General features: G+C 42.2%; 1 protein-coding gene across 1 annotated transcript; it reads left to right on the top strand.

Annotated features, from left to right (window-relative positions):
• The first annotated feature begins 7,264 nt into the window (after positions 1-7,264).
• On the top strand, positions 7,265-14,968 carry LOC137573266 (uncharacterized). Its single transcript, XM_068285158.1, has 3 exons — positions 7,265-11,547; positions 11,635-12,568; positions 14,777-14,968. Exons 1-3 carry the CDS (start codon positions 7,265-7,267, stop codon positions 14,966-14,968), a joined length of 5,409 nt encoding a protein of 1,802 aa, XP_068141259.1.
• Positions 14,969-15,445: the final 477 nt, after the last annotated feature.

The raw sequence follows: 15,445 nt of genomic DNA, 5'->3' as shown, positions 1-15,445 counted from the left end.
TCCATCAATCATCAAATTGTTGCAGTCTGAGATCCGTTATTGTACATCAGTCATCAAATTGTTGTACAAAAAACGTTAAATCCATGGGAAAAATTGTGAAATTCAGCCCATTCTTGGAATAAGTCGCACACAAGAGAGAGTGAGACAACAGCAGAAATTCTTGACAAACGAAAAAAAAAAGCACCGAGCGTCCACTGAAAATATTTGGCGCCATGTCGTAAGAAAAAAAAAAAGCGGAATCTACAAGAGCGACAGAGAAGGGCAACACGGCAACACAGAGACAACGACATGATCATGCGAAGCTGAACGAGGCAGCAACAAGACGAAGACCTAAGAGAGTAGGAAACGAGGCACTGAGTGTGCGAAGACAAAGACCTAAGAGAGTAGGCAACGAGGCACTGAGTGTGCAACCGACGAGGCACAAAGAGTGTGCAAATACGAGGCACTGAGTGTGCGAACGAGACGAAAGAGCAACATTCACACTGACGGCGGCACCATACCCAGAAGTGTGCGTGACAAGTCGAGAAGAGAAGCAAAACGAGATAGCAACAAGACGAAGACCTAAGAGAGGAGGCAACGAGCCACAGAGAGCGCAAACAACGTGGTACAGACGGTGCGAACGACGAGGCACAGAGAGCGCAAACAACGTGGTACAGACGGTGCGAACGTCGAGGCACAGAGAGTGCAAAACCCAGACGAGAAGCTCTCTCACAGACGACGGCATCAACCATCGCAAGTATTCAGAGAGCGGCGATCAGGCAGACACCAAGAGAGCAATATTCACACAGACGACGGCATCAATCATTGCAAGTGGAAGTGCGGTATTGAGGCCGAAAAGACACAAGGAGATCCAGAAAGCAGCATTCACACCAACGACGACAAAGAGTTTGCAGAGACAACACTCATACCGACGGCTGCATCAATCCCAAAAGTGTGTGTGACGCGACGATCGAGTACAGAGGCGTACGCAGCGATTATGGCTTTCGAGAGGGACGACAACGGAGTGGAGATACAAGAGCAAGTATTAAAGGGCCTTAACCGAAGAGTAAAACATTTGTATAACATTATAGATTGATATTAATTAACTTAACCCACTAACGTTAGCTTAAGATACATTATTTGTTATATAATTTGTTTGAATTTAAATTATGCCACACGACGAAATCTTGCAATTCACGGTAGCAGAGCTGAAAGAAAAGTTGAAAGAAAATAACTTGAGTATTAAGGGAAACAAGGGAGAATTACAAGGAAGACTAATATGTTTTTTCCAAGCGCTACGTGTGCTATAAATGTTTTAAGTTTACAGGGTTGATGCGAAAGCCATGAAAAAACGATTGTAACAACGACTTCTGCTTTAATGGTAAAACTCTTGTTTTAGCTGCAATGAGTGCCACTCCGATGCTTTCATCTAAGTGTGTCACAAGGTTGTAAATAACAGCAGAGTAAGCCTTTAACGAAGCATCGTGAAAAGGTCCAATGCAGCCCAATCACCTTTGCTGCCATCTTTCAGAAATCAATTTTATTTTCCTCGTTGCTGGCAATTCGTTTACTATTCGAGACCCATTTGCTTAACTCTAATTGTGCCCGTGACATATGGAATACCTTTCCTGTCAGTAAGTCATCGACGTAGAAATCATCCAAAAATATCTCAGCAGCTATTGGAAACTCGTATTCGTGATCAGTTGCCAGTTGTTGCAGCCAGAAACGGTGCACATGCCGTGCCATAGATAACTGTGGTCAAATATAGCTTCAATGGTTCCTCAGGGTCATCTCTCCAAAGAATTCGTTGGAAATCCTAATGTTCAGGTGCTACCGAAATCTATCTAAACATTTTGACGACGTCCGCAGAAAATACGAATCTGTGCATTCGAAAACGGAGACAAACGTTAAAGAGGTTGCGTTGTATGAATGGGCCAATGTGAAGTGCGTCGTTAAGAGATCGTCCATCCCGATCTTGAAATGATCCGTCGAACACCACCCGCAGCTTGGTACCTATGACTGGATGGTGTGGCAAATAGAATGACATCTTGCATACGTTTGTGGCTTTGTCTGCAACTACTCTCATGGGACCCAGCTGGATATACTCTCTCATAAACTGAGTATATTTTAACTTCAAGATGGCATCCTTTATTAGACGACGATCGACTGGGAGAAAGGCAACTCAGGCCAGGCTTCTGAGGAAGCACCAGCGGCATCAACCTTGTTTACGTGACGTATTTTATTGGATAGCGCCTCAGGCTTGTCTTTTATTTCGGAACGGTGCGTACAGACGTTGGGGCTTGCACGTTCGTCATTTTGAGTTGCCACATGGGGCATCTCAGACGTCAAGGTGGGAATAACTAGAGGTTTCTGCTCTCTTCAGATGAGGTCTCGTGTGTCGAGTCATTGCATCGATATTAAAGCGCACGTTTTAGGAAAGATCACTTCACCATTGGCACGTGAAAATATTGATGCTTTGTCACTGTCTGTATTTAATGGATACCAAATGGCTGACCCTGACTTCAGATATAACGCTTTAACGCTTAGTTATGCGATGGTCAAGGGCACCATATTGCAATTAACACCATATTTGGATGGGTAATCACATCGGTGTACACTTCAAGATTGGAACTACCATCTACGTCATTGCTTACTACGATCAATATAGATGGACTACTGCAGAGATTTTGGGAACTAGAGAAAGTTCCATCACATATAAGCACAACCACAACTCAAATGGAAGATACATAGTCAATTTGCCGTTCAAGGAACAAAGCAAACAATTGCGGATATATTTCGAGGAGCGCTTTGAATTGCCTTGATGCTGCTCTGCGCTTTTATGCTGTGTAAAAATAGCCTTCAGAATGCAGCAAAGAAAGATGGCAGCGCTTGCTATACTTGCAAGAAGACTTCGAGCCACAAGCGCTTACTCCATGTCCAGTCTTCAAACAATTACAACATCTCCGTCGCAAAGGTGTTACGTTGCTTGACAGTCAAGCTCTGGAATTGAGGATAAGCCGACAGTATGTGCTCAGTACTATGACATTTCATACAATTACCGAATTACATCACTGGCTCTGCAAGCCAGAGCGCGTAGCGATGAAATGTTGTGCCTGACAGCTTTTGGCAAGGCGGTGAATGTATCCATAAGCAAATTCACCAAAAAAACGGGGCTTTTCGTAGCGATAACTTGATGTGAATTTTGGGTAACTCATAATCGCTTGTTGCCGGCGTTGCAGCCGACTGTGAGCCTGACGAAGACGAAGATGGCGAGAGCAATCTTTGATTGATTTCTGCTCTGCGCTTTTATGCTGTGTAGAATAGCCTTCAGAATGCAGAAAAGAAAGATGGTGGCGCTTGCAATACTTGCAGGAAGACTTCGAGCCACAAGCGCTTACTCCATGTCCAGTCTTCAAACAATTAAAACATCTCCGTCGCAAAGGTGTTACGTTGCTTGACAGTCAAACTCTGGAATTGAGGACAAGCCGACAGTATGTGCTCAGTACTATGACATTTCATACAATTACCTGTAGTGGCATCATCCCTCGGTTCGCTCGCTACATGATCGACACCTTCTTCAATGGTGTAATTTTCAATATCCTGGCTTTTCCCAATCCATTCACGTCGGGTAGTCTCATCAACCTTGCTGATGAGCAAGTATATAAGCCAACAGTCAAGGCACGTTTGTCCAGAAGCGTCTAAAGCCCGAATTACATCACTGGCTCTGCAAGTCAGAGCGCGTAGCGATGAAATGTTGTGCCTGACAGCTTTTGGCAAGGCGGTGAATGTATCCATAAGCAAATTCACCAAATAACGGGGCTTTTCGTAGCGATAACTCAACGATTTCCATGCAACCTCGTAATTAGAATTTAATACAGGCAAATGCTAGATGAGTATCGCTGCTTCTCCTATGCCACATGTCTTCTCTATATTCGTGTTGTCTTTCCATGAATGGTACTCTCAAACAGGTCCTTGAAAACATGCCATTCCTTATAATCTTTCACCGAAGGGCTTGATGTGAATTTTGGGTAACTCACAATCTCTTGTTGCCGGCGTTGCAGCCGACTGTGAGCCTGACGAAGACGAATATTGCGAGAGCAATCTCTCAACAAATAGTTGCTGCTGTTTCATTTGACGTTGCATCTGCAGTTGTGTTTGTTGCTGTTGATTGTGCATTTGTTGAAGAATTTCCAGCGATCCATCGTTGCCAGCCGCGCCGATTTCTTCCAACTTGCCAGACGGAGCCAAAGCAGCTCGTAAAGCCTTAAGGCGAGCATTCACCCTTTCATATTTATTCTCGTATATCTCGTAGTCTTCAGTAGGGTCCACATAACCCTCCAGTTTGTCGTATTTGGCCAATTCGTCACCAGACTTGGCAAACTTAATGTCAAAGAGTCACATCATTTCAATATTTGTCATCTCTCACTCTCTTAAAAAGGACACAAGACAGTAAAACAAGTACAATAATCCTTAAAGGACCTTTTGTAATTTGCTTATTGAACCGTTGAACCGTGTGATTTTCTGCAGGTGACAGCAAAAAAATAAAAAAGTTACCAAAAAAGTTTCTCCTACCCCAAAGCATAAAGCAGAGAACAATGACAACTTTCTGTTTCTCATTTTCCGCCTTTACATACTAGACAAATTTAATGTCCATGAAAACATGATTCCAGCCAGTTGCCAGTTAACCAAAAATAGATTCAAGTCTCAGCACAAAAACCATTCTATTACGTGCCTTCAATTAACTAAAATCGTTTGTTATATAGACACATCAATGAGCAAACGACTGTGTGAGGCGAAACGTATGTTGGGTGTATGTAAACAAGACTTAAAACGGTCGGAAAACATTTCTCATGATTAGAGCTCATTAATTTCTTGGCCTAACCGCTAATGTCTTGTCATTGTCGAGCTGGGAAATTCCGCTTGTGGGAATTCCTTCCACGCATTGGACAAAGTTTCCAATTTGGTGTCAATTGTAAAATCGTCGGCGTCCTGTGCTGGATTTTCTGCATATCCATATATGCGGGTAATGGTTGTCTTCAATCTTCCTCTGGCCTTGATGAACGTTTTCATTTCCTCCATGATGAAATACCAGGAAATTTCCACTGCTTGTGTGGACCCAAAATTTTAAGATGCTTGTTTCTCCTAGAGATGTGTTCTCTCACGATCTCGTCGATTTATCGATAACAGATACCGAAAGGCGTATGGCGCCGTTTGTATCCGCGATTTTTCCAATAAGCACGCGATTGCCTATTCGATAGTAGGCCAGAACTATCGACTACTAAATTTGAGGTTAACAATTAATTGCCACCGAATTGCAACAAATTATTAACCAATGAGCAACAAACAAACAATGCCCAACGATCCGGCTAAAAGGACCAAAATATGATGAACAATAAACCACTGTGTTTAATTTCTCATAAAAACTTAACTTTATTTTTACTTTAACTTCACTGAACTGTGTCTGCCACTGCTAGAACACGTCTTGATCGTTCGTTTGCTTGCTTATTACTAAGTTTTCATATACTCTCGTTTCGTTTGTACCGTGATGCCGTTACAGCTGACAGACCAAAAATGTACAGACAATTTCTCCTGAGGATAGAAGTTTTCAACAAATCTTGTGGAGAAGGTCACCGCAAGAACCTCTTCAACTATTTCAATTGAATACATATGGGATGTCGTCCGCTCCATTTCTCCTTAAAATTCATGTCAGAGGCATATAAAGAATTATTTACAATTGGATCTACTGTATTAGCTGAGGATATGTACGTTGATGGTCTACTTTATGGAGCTGACTCAATCAAAGAACTCATTGTTAAGACGAATGAAGTTACCAAGTTGCTTTCCAAGGCCGGTTTAGAATTAACACCAGCAGATTATGAATGTAATCTGCCAACAGAATTTTGGGTACATTTTTATATTATTTTATATTATTTTGATTTGTTCTCTATGATTTGCTATGATTGTTAGTGCCAGTTGCAGTGCGCTACAAAATCCTGATCGAAGACTTGTGGATCCAGCGCTTGGACTGGGATGACCCGTTTGCAGAGATCTCTTACAGACTAGATGGCAAAAATAAGTGTGAAATCCATGAAAATATGTAACTTAATTGATCATTTCAAGAACGAGAGTTGTGCCCACCCAATCACAAAGTATATCTTTGTGCCAAGCATGGACTAAAATAAAACACAAATTGATAAAAATTTTTTTTTCAATTTGATTTCATGGACCAAAGTTCGTAGCACTTGAAGCATTGCATTAGCCGAAATCTGAAAGAAAGACAGATTTCGAGCCCAAAGAGTTAGAACTACGAAACATGCTAGTTATAAAGAAAAGAGCATAGCTGAGAAGAGCATTAGTAGACTATCATCGTTTCGTATGATTGTAACAGTCTTAGCATACGTTTTAGGTGTTTTCAACCGAACTAGTATTAACCGCAATAATACGATAAGTGCTACAAAAAGCGTTTCAATAGAAGAATTTAAATTGGCTTTTAATCATATAATCTCTTCAATTCAGAGTGATGTATTTGCGAAAGAACTAAAGGACTTACAAGCAGGACGAAGTCTGAATCCTGAGCTTTAAAAATTAAATCCACTCATTTCAAATAAACAGATCGGTACTCAAAATATTCGACTTATCCGTGTGTTGAGGAACCAATTGTCATTTGACTTGCATTGCTATACGCAGCAAGGCAAAGACTCATGAATGATCTTGCACATCTCACAATGCTTTTGTTTTTGTATTTTCTCTTAAGTTTTCTAGAATATACTGGCGTCAGTCTGGTATGCTCTGTCTCTGTCACTCTTTATAAACCTATATGACCTACGTAGTTGCGTAAGAATTGAAAATTTAGTAATAAGCAAGCAAACGAACGATCAAGACGTGTTCTGGCAGTGGCAGACACAGTTCAGTGAAGTTTAAGTAAAAAAATAAAGTTAAGTTCTTATGAGAAATTAAACACAGTGGTTTATTGTTCATCATAATTTGGTCCTTCGAGCCGGATCGTTGGGCATTGTTTGTTTGTTACTCATTGCTTAATAATTTGTTGCAACGTGGTTGCAATTAATTGTTAACCTCAAAGTTAGTAGTCGATAGTTCTGGCCTACTATCGAATAGACAATCGCGTGCTTATTGGAAAAAGCGCGGACAAACGGTGGCGCCACTCGCCTATCGGTATCTGTTATCGATATAATCGACGAGATCGTGAGGGAACACATCTCTGGAAAAAGACGCGTCTTGAAATTTTTGGTCCACACAAGCAGTGGAGATTTCTTGGTATTTCATCATGGAGGAAATGAAAACATTCATAAAGGCCAGAGGAAGATTGAAGACAACCATTACCCGCATATATGGATATGCAGAGAATCCTGCACAGGATGCCGACGTCTTCGCAATTGACACCAAATTGGAAACTTTGTCCAATGCGTGGAACGAGTTCGTGAAGTCTGGCGACGAATTGGCCAAATACGACAAACTAGAGGGTTATGTGGACCCTACCGAAGACTTCGGGATATACGAGGAGAAATATGAAATAGCAAATGCCCGCCTTAAGGCTTTACGAGCTGCCTTGGCTCCGTCTGGCAAGTTGGAAGAAATCGGCGCGGCTGGTAACGATGGTTCGCTCTTCCAAGGAATTCTGCAACAAATGCAGAATCAACAGCAACAACTACAACTCCAGATGCAGAGTCAAATGGAACACCAGCAGCGTCAAATGGAACTCCAGATGCAGAGTCAAATGGAACACCAGCGACGGCAAATGGAGCAGCAGCAACTATTGGTTGAGAGATTGCTCTCGCCACAGCAATCTTCGTCTTCGTCAGGCTCACAGTCGGTTGCAACAGCGGCAACAAGAGATTGTGAGTTACCGAAAATCAACATCAAGCCCTTCGGTGGAGATTACAAGGAATGGCATGCCTTTAAAGACCTGTTTGAGAGTACCATTCACGGAAAGACAACTTTAACGAATATCCAAAAGTTTCATCACCTTAAGTCATGCGTCATAGGAGAAGCAGCGATACTCATCCAGCATCTGCCCGTAGTGGATGCAAATTACGTCACTGCATGGAAATCATTGAGTGATCGATATGAAAAGCCCCGTTACTTGGTGAATTTACTGATGGACACATTCACCGCATTGCCAAAAGCTGTTGGGCAAAACTCATCATCGCTACGCGCTCTGACTTGCGGAGCCAGTGATGTTATTCGGGCTTTAGACGCTTCTGGACAAACGGGCCGTGACTGTTGGCTCATATACTTGCTCATCAACAAGGTTGATGAGGCTACCCGACGTGAATGGATCGACAAAAGCCAAGATATCGAAAATCCTACCATTGAAGAGTTGCTCAAGTTTTTGGACTCACGATGCGATCGCCTTGAGCTCAGTCAAGTTATCGATCATGTAGCGAGCAAACCGAGGGATGAAAAGGGAAAAAGGCAAGCACGCACCATGCTTGCCATTACAGGTAATTGTATGAAATGTCATAGTACTGAGCACATACTGTCGGCTTGTCCTCAATTCCAGAGCTTGACTGTCAAGCAACGTTACACCTTTGCGAAGGAGAAACATACGTGTTTTAATTGTTTGAGAACTGGACATGGAGTAAGCGCTTGTGGCTCGAAGTCTTCTTGCAAGTATTGCAAGCGCCGCCATCATTCTATGCTGCATTCTGAAGGCCATTCTACACCGCAAAATAGCTCAGAGCAGCACCAAGGCAACTCAGGCCAGGTTTCTGAGGAGTCACCAGCGGCATCAGCGATAGCAATGATGAATGTAACCAGACCCAGTAAGCCAAATGGCCAACGAAGAAGCACTCTACCTACTGCATTGGTACACGTCCGAAATTCTCAAGGAGCCTTGCTGACGTGCCGTATTTTATTGGATAGCGCCTCAGACTTGTCATTCATTTCGGAACGGTGCGTACAGACGTTGGGGCTTGCACGTTCGCCATTTCGAGTTGCCACATCGGGCATCTCAGACGTCAAGGCGGGAATAACCAGAGGTTTCTGCTCTCTCCAGATGATGTCTCGTGTGTCGAGTCATTGCATCGATATTAAAGCTCACATATTAGGAAAGATCACCTCACCATTGGCACGTGAAAACATTGATGCTTCATCACTGTCGGTATTTAAGGGATACCAAATGGCTGACCCTGACTTCAGAACTAACGCCTCAATCGACATTTTGCTGGGCAATGATTGCATTTGGTTAGTTCTCACCGGAGAGAAGTTATGCGATGGTCAAGGGCACCCTATTGCAGTTAACACCATATTTGGATGGGTAATCACATCGGTATACACTTCAAGATTGCAAACATCATCTACGTCATTGCTGACTACGGTTAATATAGATGGACTACTGCAAAGATTTTGGGAACTAGAGGAAGTTCCATCACACACAACTGTAAACAAAGAGGATGAAAAGGTCGAAACGCACTTCCGCCGTACCCACAACCGCAACTCGAATGGAAGATACATAGTCGATTTGCCCTTCAAGGAACAAAACCCACAATTTGCGGATACATTTCAAGGAGCAAGATCGCGCTTTCTCGCAGTCGAGCGTCGTCTAATGAAGGACTCCAGCTTGAAGTTAAAATATACTCAGTTTATGAGAGAGTATATCCAGCTGGGTCACATGAAGGAAGTAGCTGCAGACGAAGACACAAACGTATGTATGAAGTCATTCTTTTTGCCACACCATCCAGTCATAGGCGCCAAGCTGCGGGTGGTGTTCGATGGATCATTTCAAGATCGGGATGGACGATCTCTTAACGACGCACTTCACATTGGCCCATGTATACAACGCAACCTCTTCAACGTTTGTCTGCGTTTTCGAATGCACAGATTCGTATTTTCTGCGGACATCGTCAAAATGTTCAGACAGATTTTAGTGGCCCCTGAACATCAGAATTTTCAACGAATCCTTTGGAGAGAAGACCCTGAGGAACCATTGAAGCATTACAAGTTGACCACAGTCACCTATGGCACGGCATGTGCACCGTTTCTGGCAGTTAGAGTGCTGGAACAACTGGCAACTGATCACGAATACGAGTTTCCAAGGGCGGCTAGGATACTTTTGGATGATTTCTACGTCGATGACGTACTGACAGGAGCCATGAACGAACAAGAACTGCTCGACATTAAGGAAGAGCTGACACTCCTTATGTCACGGGCACAATTGGAGCTAAGCAAATGGGTCTCGAATAGTAAACGAATTGCCAGCAACGAGGGAAATGAAATCGATTTCTCAAAGATGGCAGCAAAGGTGCTTGGGCTGCATTGGCGTCCTGGAGAAGACGTCCTAACATATAAGGTTTCATTATCGGAACATATGACTTGTACGAAGCGACAAGTGCTATCTGACACGGCACGCATCTTTGACCCACTCGGCATTTTGGCGCCAGTGGTGATCAATTTTAAAATTCTGCTCCAAGAATTATGGCTGCTTAATCTGGATTGGGACTCGGAACTGCCAACGAAGCAAGCGCACTTATGGCAAACATTCAGAAAGGACATTTTCACGTTAAGGAACTTGAAGATACCACGATTTGTAGACAATCAACCCGATGACATCGAACTCCATGGATTTTCAGATGCTTCGTTAAAGGCTTACTCTGCTGTCATTTACAACCGTGTGACACACCTAGATGGAAGCATCGGAGTGGCACTCATTGCAGCTAAAACAAGAGTTTCACCATTAAAGCAGAAGTCGTTGCCACGGTTGGAACTTTGCGGAGCTCTACTATTAGCTCGTTTATTCCAAGCAGTAAGGTCTGGTCTGCGCCAGAAGGATGTTAAGATACACGCATGGACCGATTCTACAATCGTTTTGTCATGGCTTTCGCATCAACCCTGTAAACTTAAAACATTTGTCGCAAACCGAACGGCAGAAATACTAGAGACCATACCACGTAGCGCTTGGAGACATGTCAGCACTAAAGAGAATCCTGCGGATTGTGCATCACGAGGCATGCTAGCGAGTGACTTAATTAACTTTGATCTATGGTGGAAGGGACCATCTTGGCTGCACGACTGTACACTATACTCAGAGACAATGAACAGACCACCAACTTGCTGCTCAATTCTCAAGCCAGCAGCAGAACTTGAGTTCAAAACCAAAATCTTGACAACCATTTCCAAGGATATTGAGGATTCCCCATTTGAGGTACTACTCGGAAGGACATCATCTTGGATCAGACTGGTTCGAGTGGTCGCATATGTATTCCGCTTCGTTCATCGAATCAAATCAAGCAAGTCTAAATATTCAGGACCTCTAAAGTTCGATGAAGTTACCAGAGCAAGGAAGTTTTGCCTACGACAGGCACAAAATCAATTCAATGACGATAGACAGCTGCTTTTGAGGAAGCAATCGGTGGAGCGACGATCAATTTTAAGCAAACTATCTCCCTTCGTTGACGAAGATGGAATTGTACGTGTGGGTGGACGTTTGGAAAGGTCGCAATTGCCTGCAGATGCCAAGCATCCAGTAGTTTTGCCGAAACAACATCGCCTTGTGGAATTGCTGCTGAAACATGAGCATAAGGTCAATCTTCATCCAGGAGTTTCAGCAATGTTTGTAATAATTCGCCAGAAATATTGGATCATTGGCGCACGAAACCTTATTCGACGTATCACACATGAGTGTTTAAACTGTTTTAGACAGCGCCATCACACAGCAAATCAGTTAATGGCCAATTTACCGGCTGTTCGAGTGCGACAAGCCTTTCCATTTGAGCATACTGGATGCGATTATGCTGGACCTATCTTGTTGAAGGTTCACAAGGGACGAAACCCCAGGAAGGAAAAGGGCTACATTTGCCTGTTTGTATGTATGGTTACTTCAGCTCTTCATCTGGAGCTGGCCACTGATCTCAGCACCGACACATTCTTGGCGGCATTAAAACGTTTTATGGCTCGTCGTGGGAAGTGCTCCCAAATGTATAGCGATAACGGGCGCAACTTTGTTGGTGCAAAACGTGCACTAGACGAAATGGTACAGCTTCTCGCTTCACGCGAGCACAATGATGTCGTTTCAAAAGCCCTTGCGGATCAAGGCATCAAATGGAATTTTATTCCTCCATATTCACCACACTGGGGTGGTAAGTGGGAGTCGGCAGTACGCTCGGTTAAGCTGCATTTGCGACGTGTAATAGGAACCAACGTCCTCACCTTTGAGCAGATGCACACACTGCTCTCGCAAATAGAATCTGTCGTTAATTCGCGACCATTGTGCACAGCATCGGATACTGAAATTGCCTACCTGTCACCGGCACATTTCTTAATTGGCAGAACATATACAGCAGTTCCTGAAGACGGCTATTTGCAGATTCCGACCAATCGATTGAGCTACTGGCAGCATGTTCAAGCAATGCTTCAAGGATTTTGGAAGCGTTGGCATCAAGAATACTTGACATCGCTACAACAGCGCCCGAAATGGACCACCAAGTTACCAAACATTGCGATCGGTAAACTTGTACTCATCAAGGAATCTAACGCGCCCCCATCGGCATGGCTCTTAGGACGGGTAACTCAGGTGTTCACAGGAGATGATGACCTCGTCAGAGCGGTTCAGGTTCTCACCAAATCAGGAGAAGTCACTCGCCCTATCACAAGGATTGCAGCCCTACCGGGTTCAGAAACGGAGTTTCAGGGGGGCGGGATGTTGAGGAACCAATTGTCATTTGACTTGCATTGCTATACGCAGCAAGGCAAAGACTCATGAATGATCTTGCACATCTCACAATGCTTTTGTTTTTGTATTTTCTCTTAAGTTTTCTAGAATATACTGGCGTCAGTCTGGTATGCTCTGTCTCTGTCACTCTTTATAAACCTATATGACCTACGTAGTTGCGTAAGAATTGAAAATTTAGTAATAAGCAAGCAAACGAACGATCAAGACGTGTTCTGGCAGTGGCAGACACAGTTCAGTGAAGTTTAAGTAAAAATAAAGTTAAGTTCTTATGAGAAATTAAACACAGTGGTTTATTGTTCATCACCGTGTTTGAGGCCGTCCTTGCCACTAGAATGCCGTTATTGCTTCCAAAGACTCATAACTTTACTTGATAAGGTTTTAATATCGATTCTGCGCCTAACAGTGTGGATCCAGGCCGAACTCCCGTTTTTGATATGCGGAGTGGATCTATGTGGACCATTTCTTTCTTCGTACCGCATTCGAAGCAAAGTTCCCTACAAAACATATTTGTCCATATTTGTTTGCTTTTCCTCAAAAGCTATCCATGCAGAACTAATCTCAGTCCTTTCTACTAATAATTTTATTCTCTGGCACACCCAAAAGGATTTGTTGTTCAAAACTCAATGTAAATGAAGTAAGTAAGTCGACTTGCCGACTTGGGTATACCATACACCAGGTGAAACAAATATTTCAAATTTCGAAAACGAAATGTATGTATACCAAATTGTTTTAACATGCCCATACCATACTACGCTCACTCTACAAACACACGAGCACTCTAGCGCCTCCGCTAGCCAACGGCCAATTTTGGCCTAATGGATCGCGTAGTGAAATAATATTATTGAGGCGGAAGTGGGCGTGGCAAAATATGAAAATATACATTTTTTTATATGCGAGGCCATAAGCATCAGTGACAGCAACAACAATCAAATTCAATGATGCTTACTTTCATATCTATCACATATTTGGCTTTCTTTTAATAATTCACGAAAAGTCAAATTTAACATTAAAGTTACAAAAAATTAACGAAATTTTTAAATTAAATATTGAGCTGTTAAGGTTATTTATGCCACTTTTTGATTTTCCAAACTGAAAACAAATGTTTGAATTACAATACATTTGCGATATCTTTATCAATTTTTATGAAATATTCTGGTAATGGAAAAACAGCTTGCCGCACAACAAAAATTCAGACCACACACACAAGCTTATAGATTTTAATTTTTTTGTTTTTGTGTTACATTAAATTTTTTTGGTTTATTATTATTATTGTTATATTTCAGCTCTATTTTTTTAGTAGTTAGATTTGCTTATAAAGTGGTTTGTGTTTTTTTATGGCCATTTAAAATGTTTGAAAATCAGTTATGGCTTGTCTGCATTTAATTAAATATGTGTAGGATTGGAATTATTCTAGTTATTTATTTCAATATTATTTAAGGATGTGATTTCCTTATTTAAACTTTATTATTTATTAACAATGTTTCTTTGTGTTAAGAATACATGTATTTATTATTTGTTATAATGGCCTTAGTGGGAAATTTGGGTGTGCGATGTGATCGAGGCGAGAGTACGATTGCGAGTGCTTTCCGATCGACGCTTCTGCTTTATTTTTCCATGAATGAGTCGACCAGGTACGGCCGCTGCGTGTCGTTCTATCTCGCTCACTCGGTACCAAACGATTGCAATGATTATGCCTGCCTGACACTTCATTTCCTACATATGGCTACTATACAATTTTTTTTCAGACATAAAACCTTTTGCCATTCAATCTGAATTTTCATCTACGTCGGATTGCATATTAACGCAATTACTGGCTGTCAAAAGTCAGGCAAAAGAATATGATATATTTTCAATAGGAATTTTTTTCTACGCAAAATATTGGCGAAAAAGTCAAGCGAAAAGGAAGCAATAACTACACGTGCATAGGTATCTACATATACATACAAGTTAACTTCCTCTTATTTGATGAGGTCACCTTGCAGTAGCAAGGATTTGATTTCCGTCCCCCAACGGCACGCACACCACCCAGTCATCAAGACTTCGATCTCACGTTATAATGGTTTTATTCTATTATTCTCTTGTAATGTCTCTCGCGTGTTCTCCACCCAGCCACCTTCGGCTTCGGCCTCCATGCCCGTTCTGCCCACTCTGCTGCTGCAGCTGGCGCTGCTACTGCTGCCGCTGATGTTGGCGCTGCTGCTGCTTCCGCTGATGCTGCTGCCGCTGCTAATGCTGTTGTATGGTGTTAACTCCTCCCCCTCTAAAGATCTGCGTCCCGAGGATCAACACGTTGCAGCCTAGGTGTGTAGGTGATACCAGTAATGTTTTCCATGAATGCCCAATCGAGAGGTTCTGGGTCGGCAAAATAGGACAGACGTTTTGTCAAGTCCATTTAATGTCTTGTCAGCATAGCTATCTGCAATCAGAGCAGCTTTTTGTCTTGCATCTTCAATTATAAAGTTGTGGTGGTGGAGACATTAAATATTACTTATAATGTTAGGTTAGTATTCTTAAATAGTATTGTTTATTATTATTGTGGTGGTGGAGACATTAAATATTACTTATGATGTTAGGTTAGTATTCTTAAATGGTATTGTTTATTATTATTTACCAGGTTTGTGAAGAGTGCCAGTTATTAATTACTTTGATAAAAGATAGTGATTTCGAATAATTTTTTAATCGCGACATACCCAAAGAAAATCGTAGAAAAAACAGCAACAACGAAAAATTAATAGTAGTAAGGCCAAATGTGCGAATTATGAACGCTTACGGTTAGAT

The sequence above is a fragment of the Drosophila tropicalis genome, unplaced genomic scaffold, assembly GCF_018151085.1.
Source record: "Drosophila tropicalis isolate 14030-0801.00 unplaced genomic scaffold, ASM1815108v1 contig_1102, whole genome shotgun sequence".
NCBI lineage: Eukaryota > Metazoa > Arthropoda > Insecta > Diptera > Drosophilidae > Drosophila > Drosophila tropicalis.
This window is presented reverse-complemented; position numbering and strand designations above follow the sequence as displayed.

What these genes read in the sequence shown, in the direction of transcription:
- LOC137573266 (XM_068285158.1), top strand. Translation starts at nt 7,265, where the DNA reads ATGGAGGAAATGAAAACATTCATAAAGGCCAGAGGAAGATTGAAGACA. An exon ending in CATCCAGGAGTTTCAGCAAT is followed by an intron (nt 11,548 to 11,634) that starts GTTTGTAATAAT and finishes AAACTGTTTTAG; the next exon opens with ACAGCGCCATCACACAGCAA. An exon ending in TTCTCACCAAATCAGGAGAA is followed by an intron (nt 12,569 to 14,776) that starts GTCACTCGCCCT and finishes TTCTCCACCCAG; the next exon opens with CCACCTTCGGCTTCGGCCTC.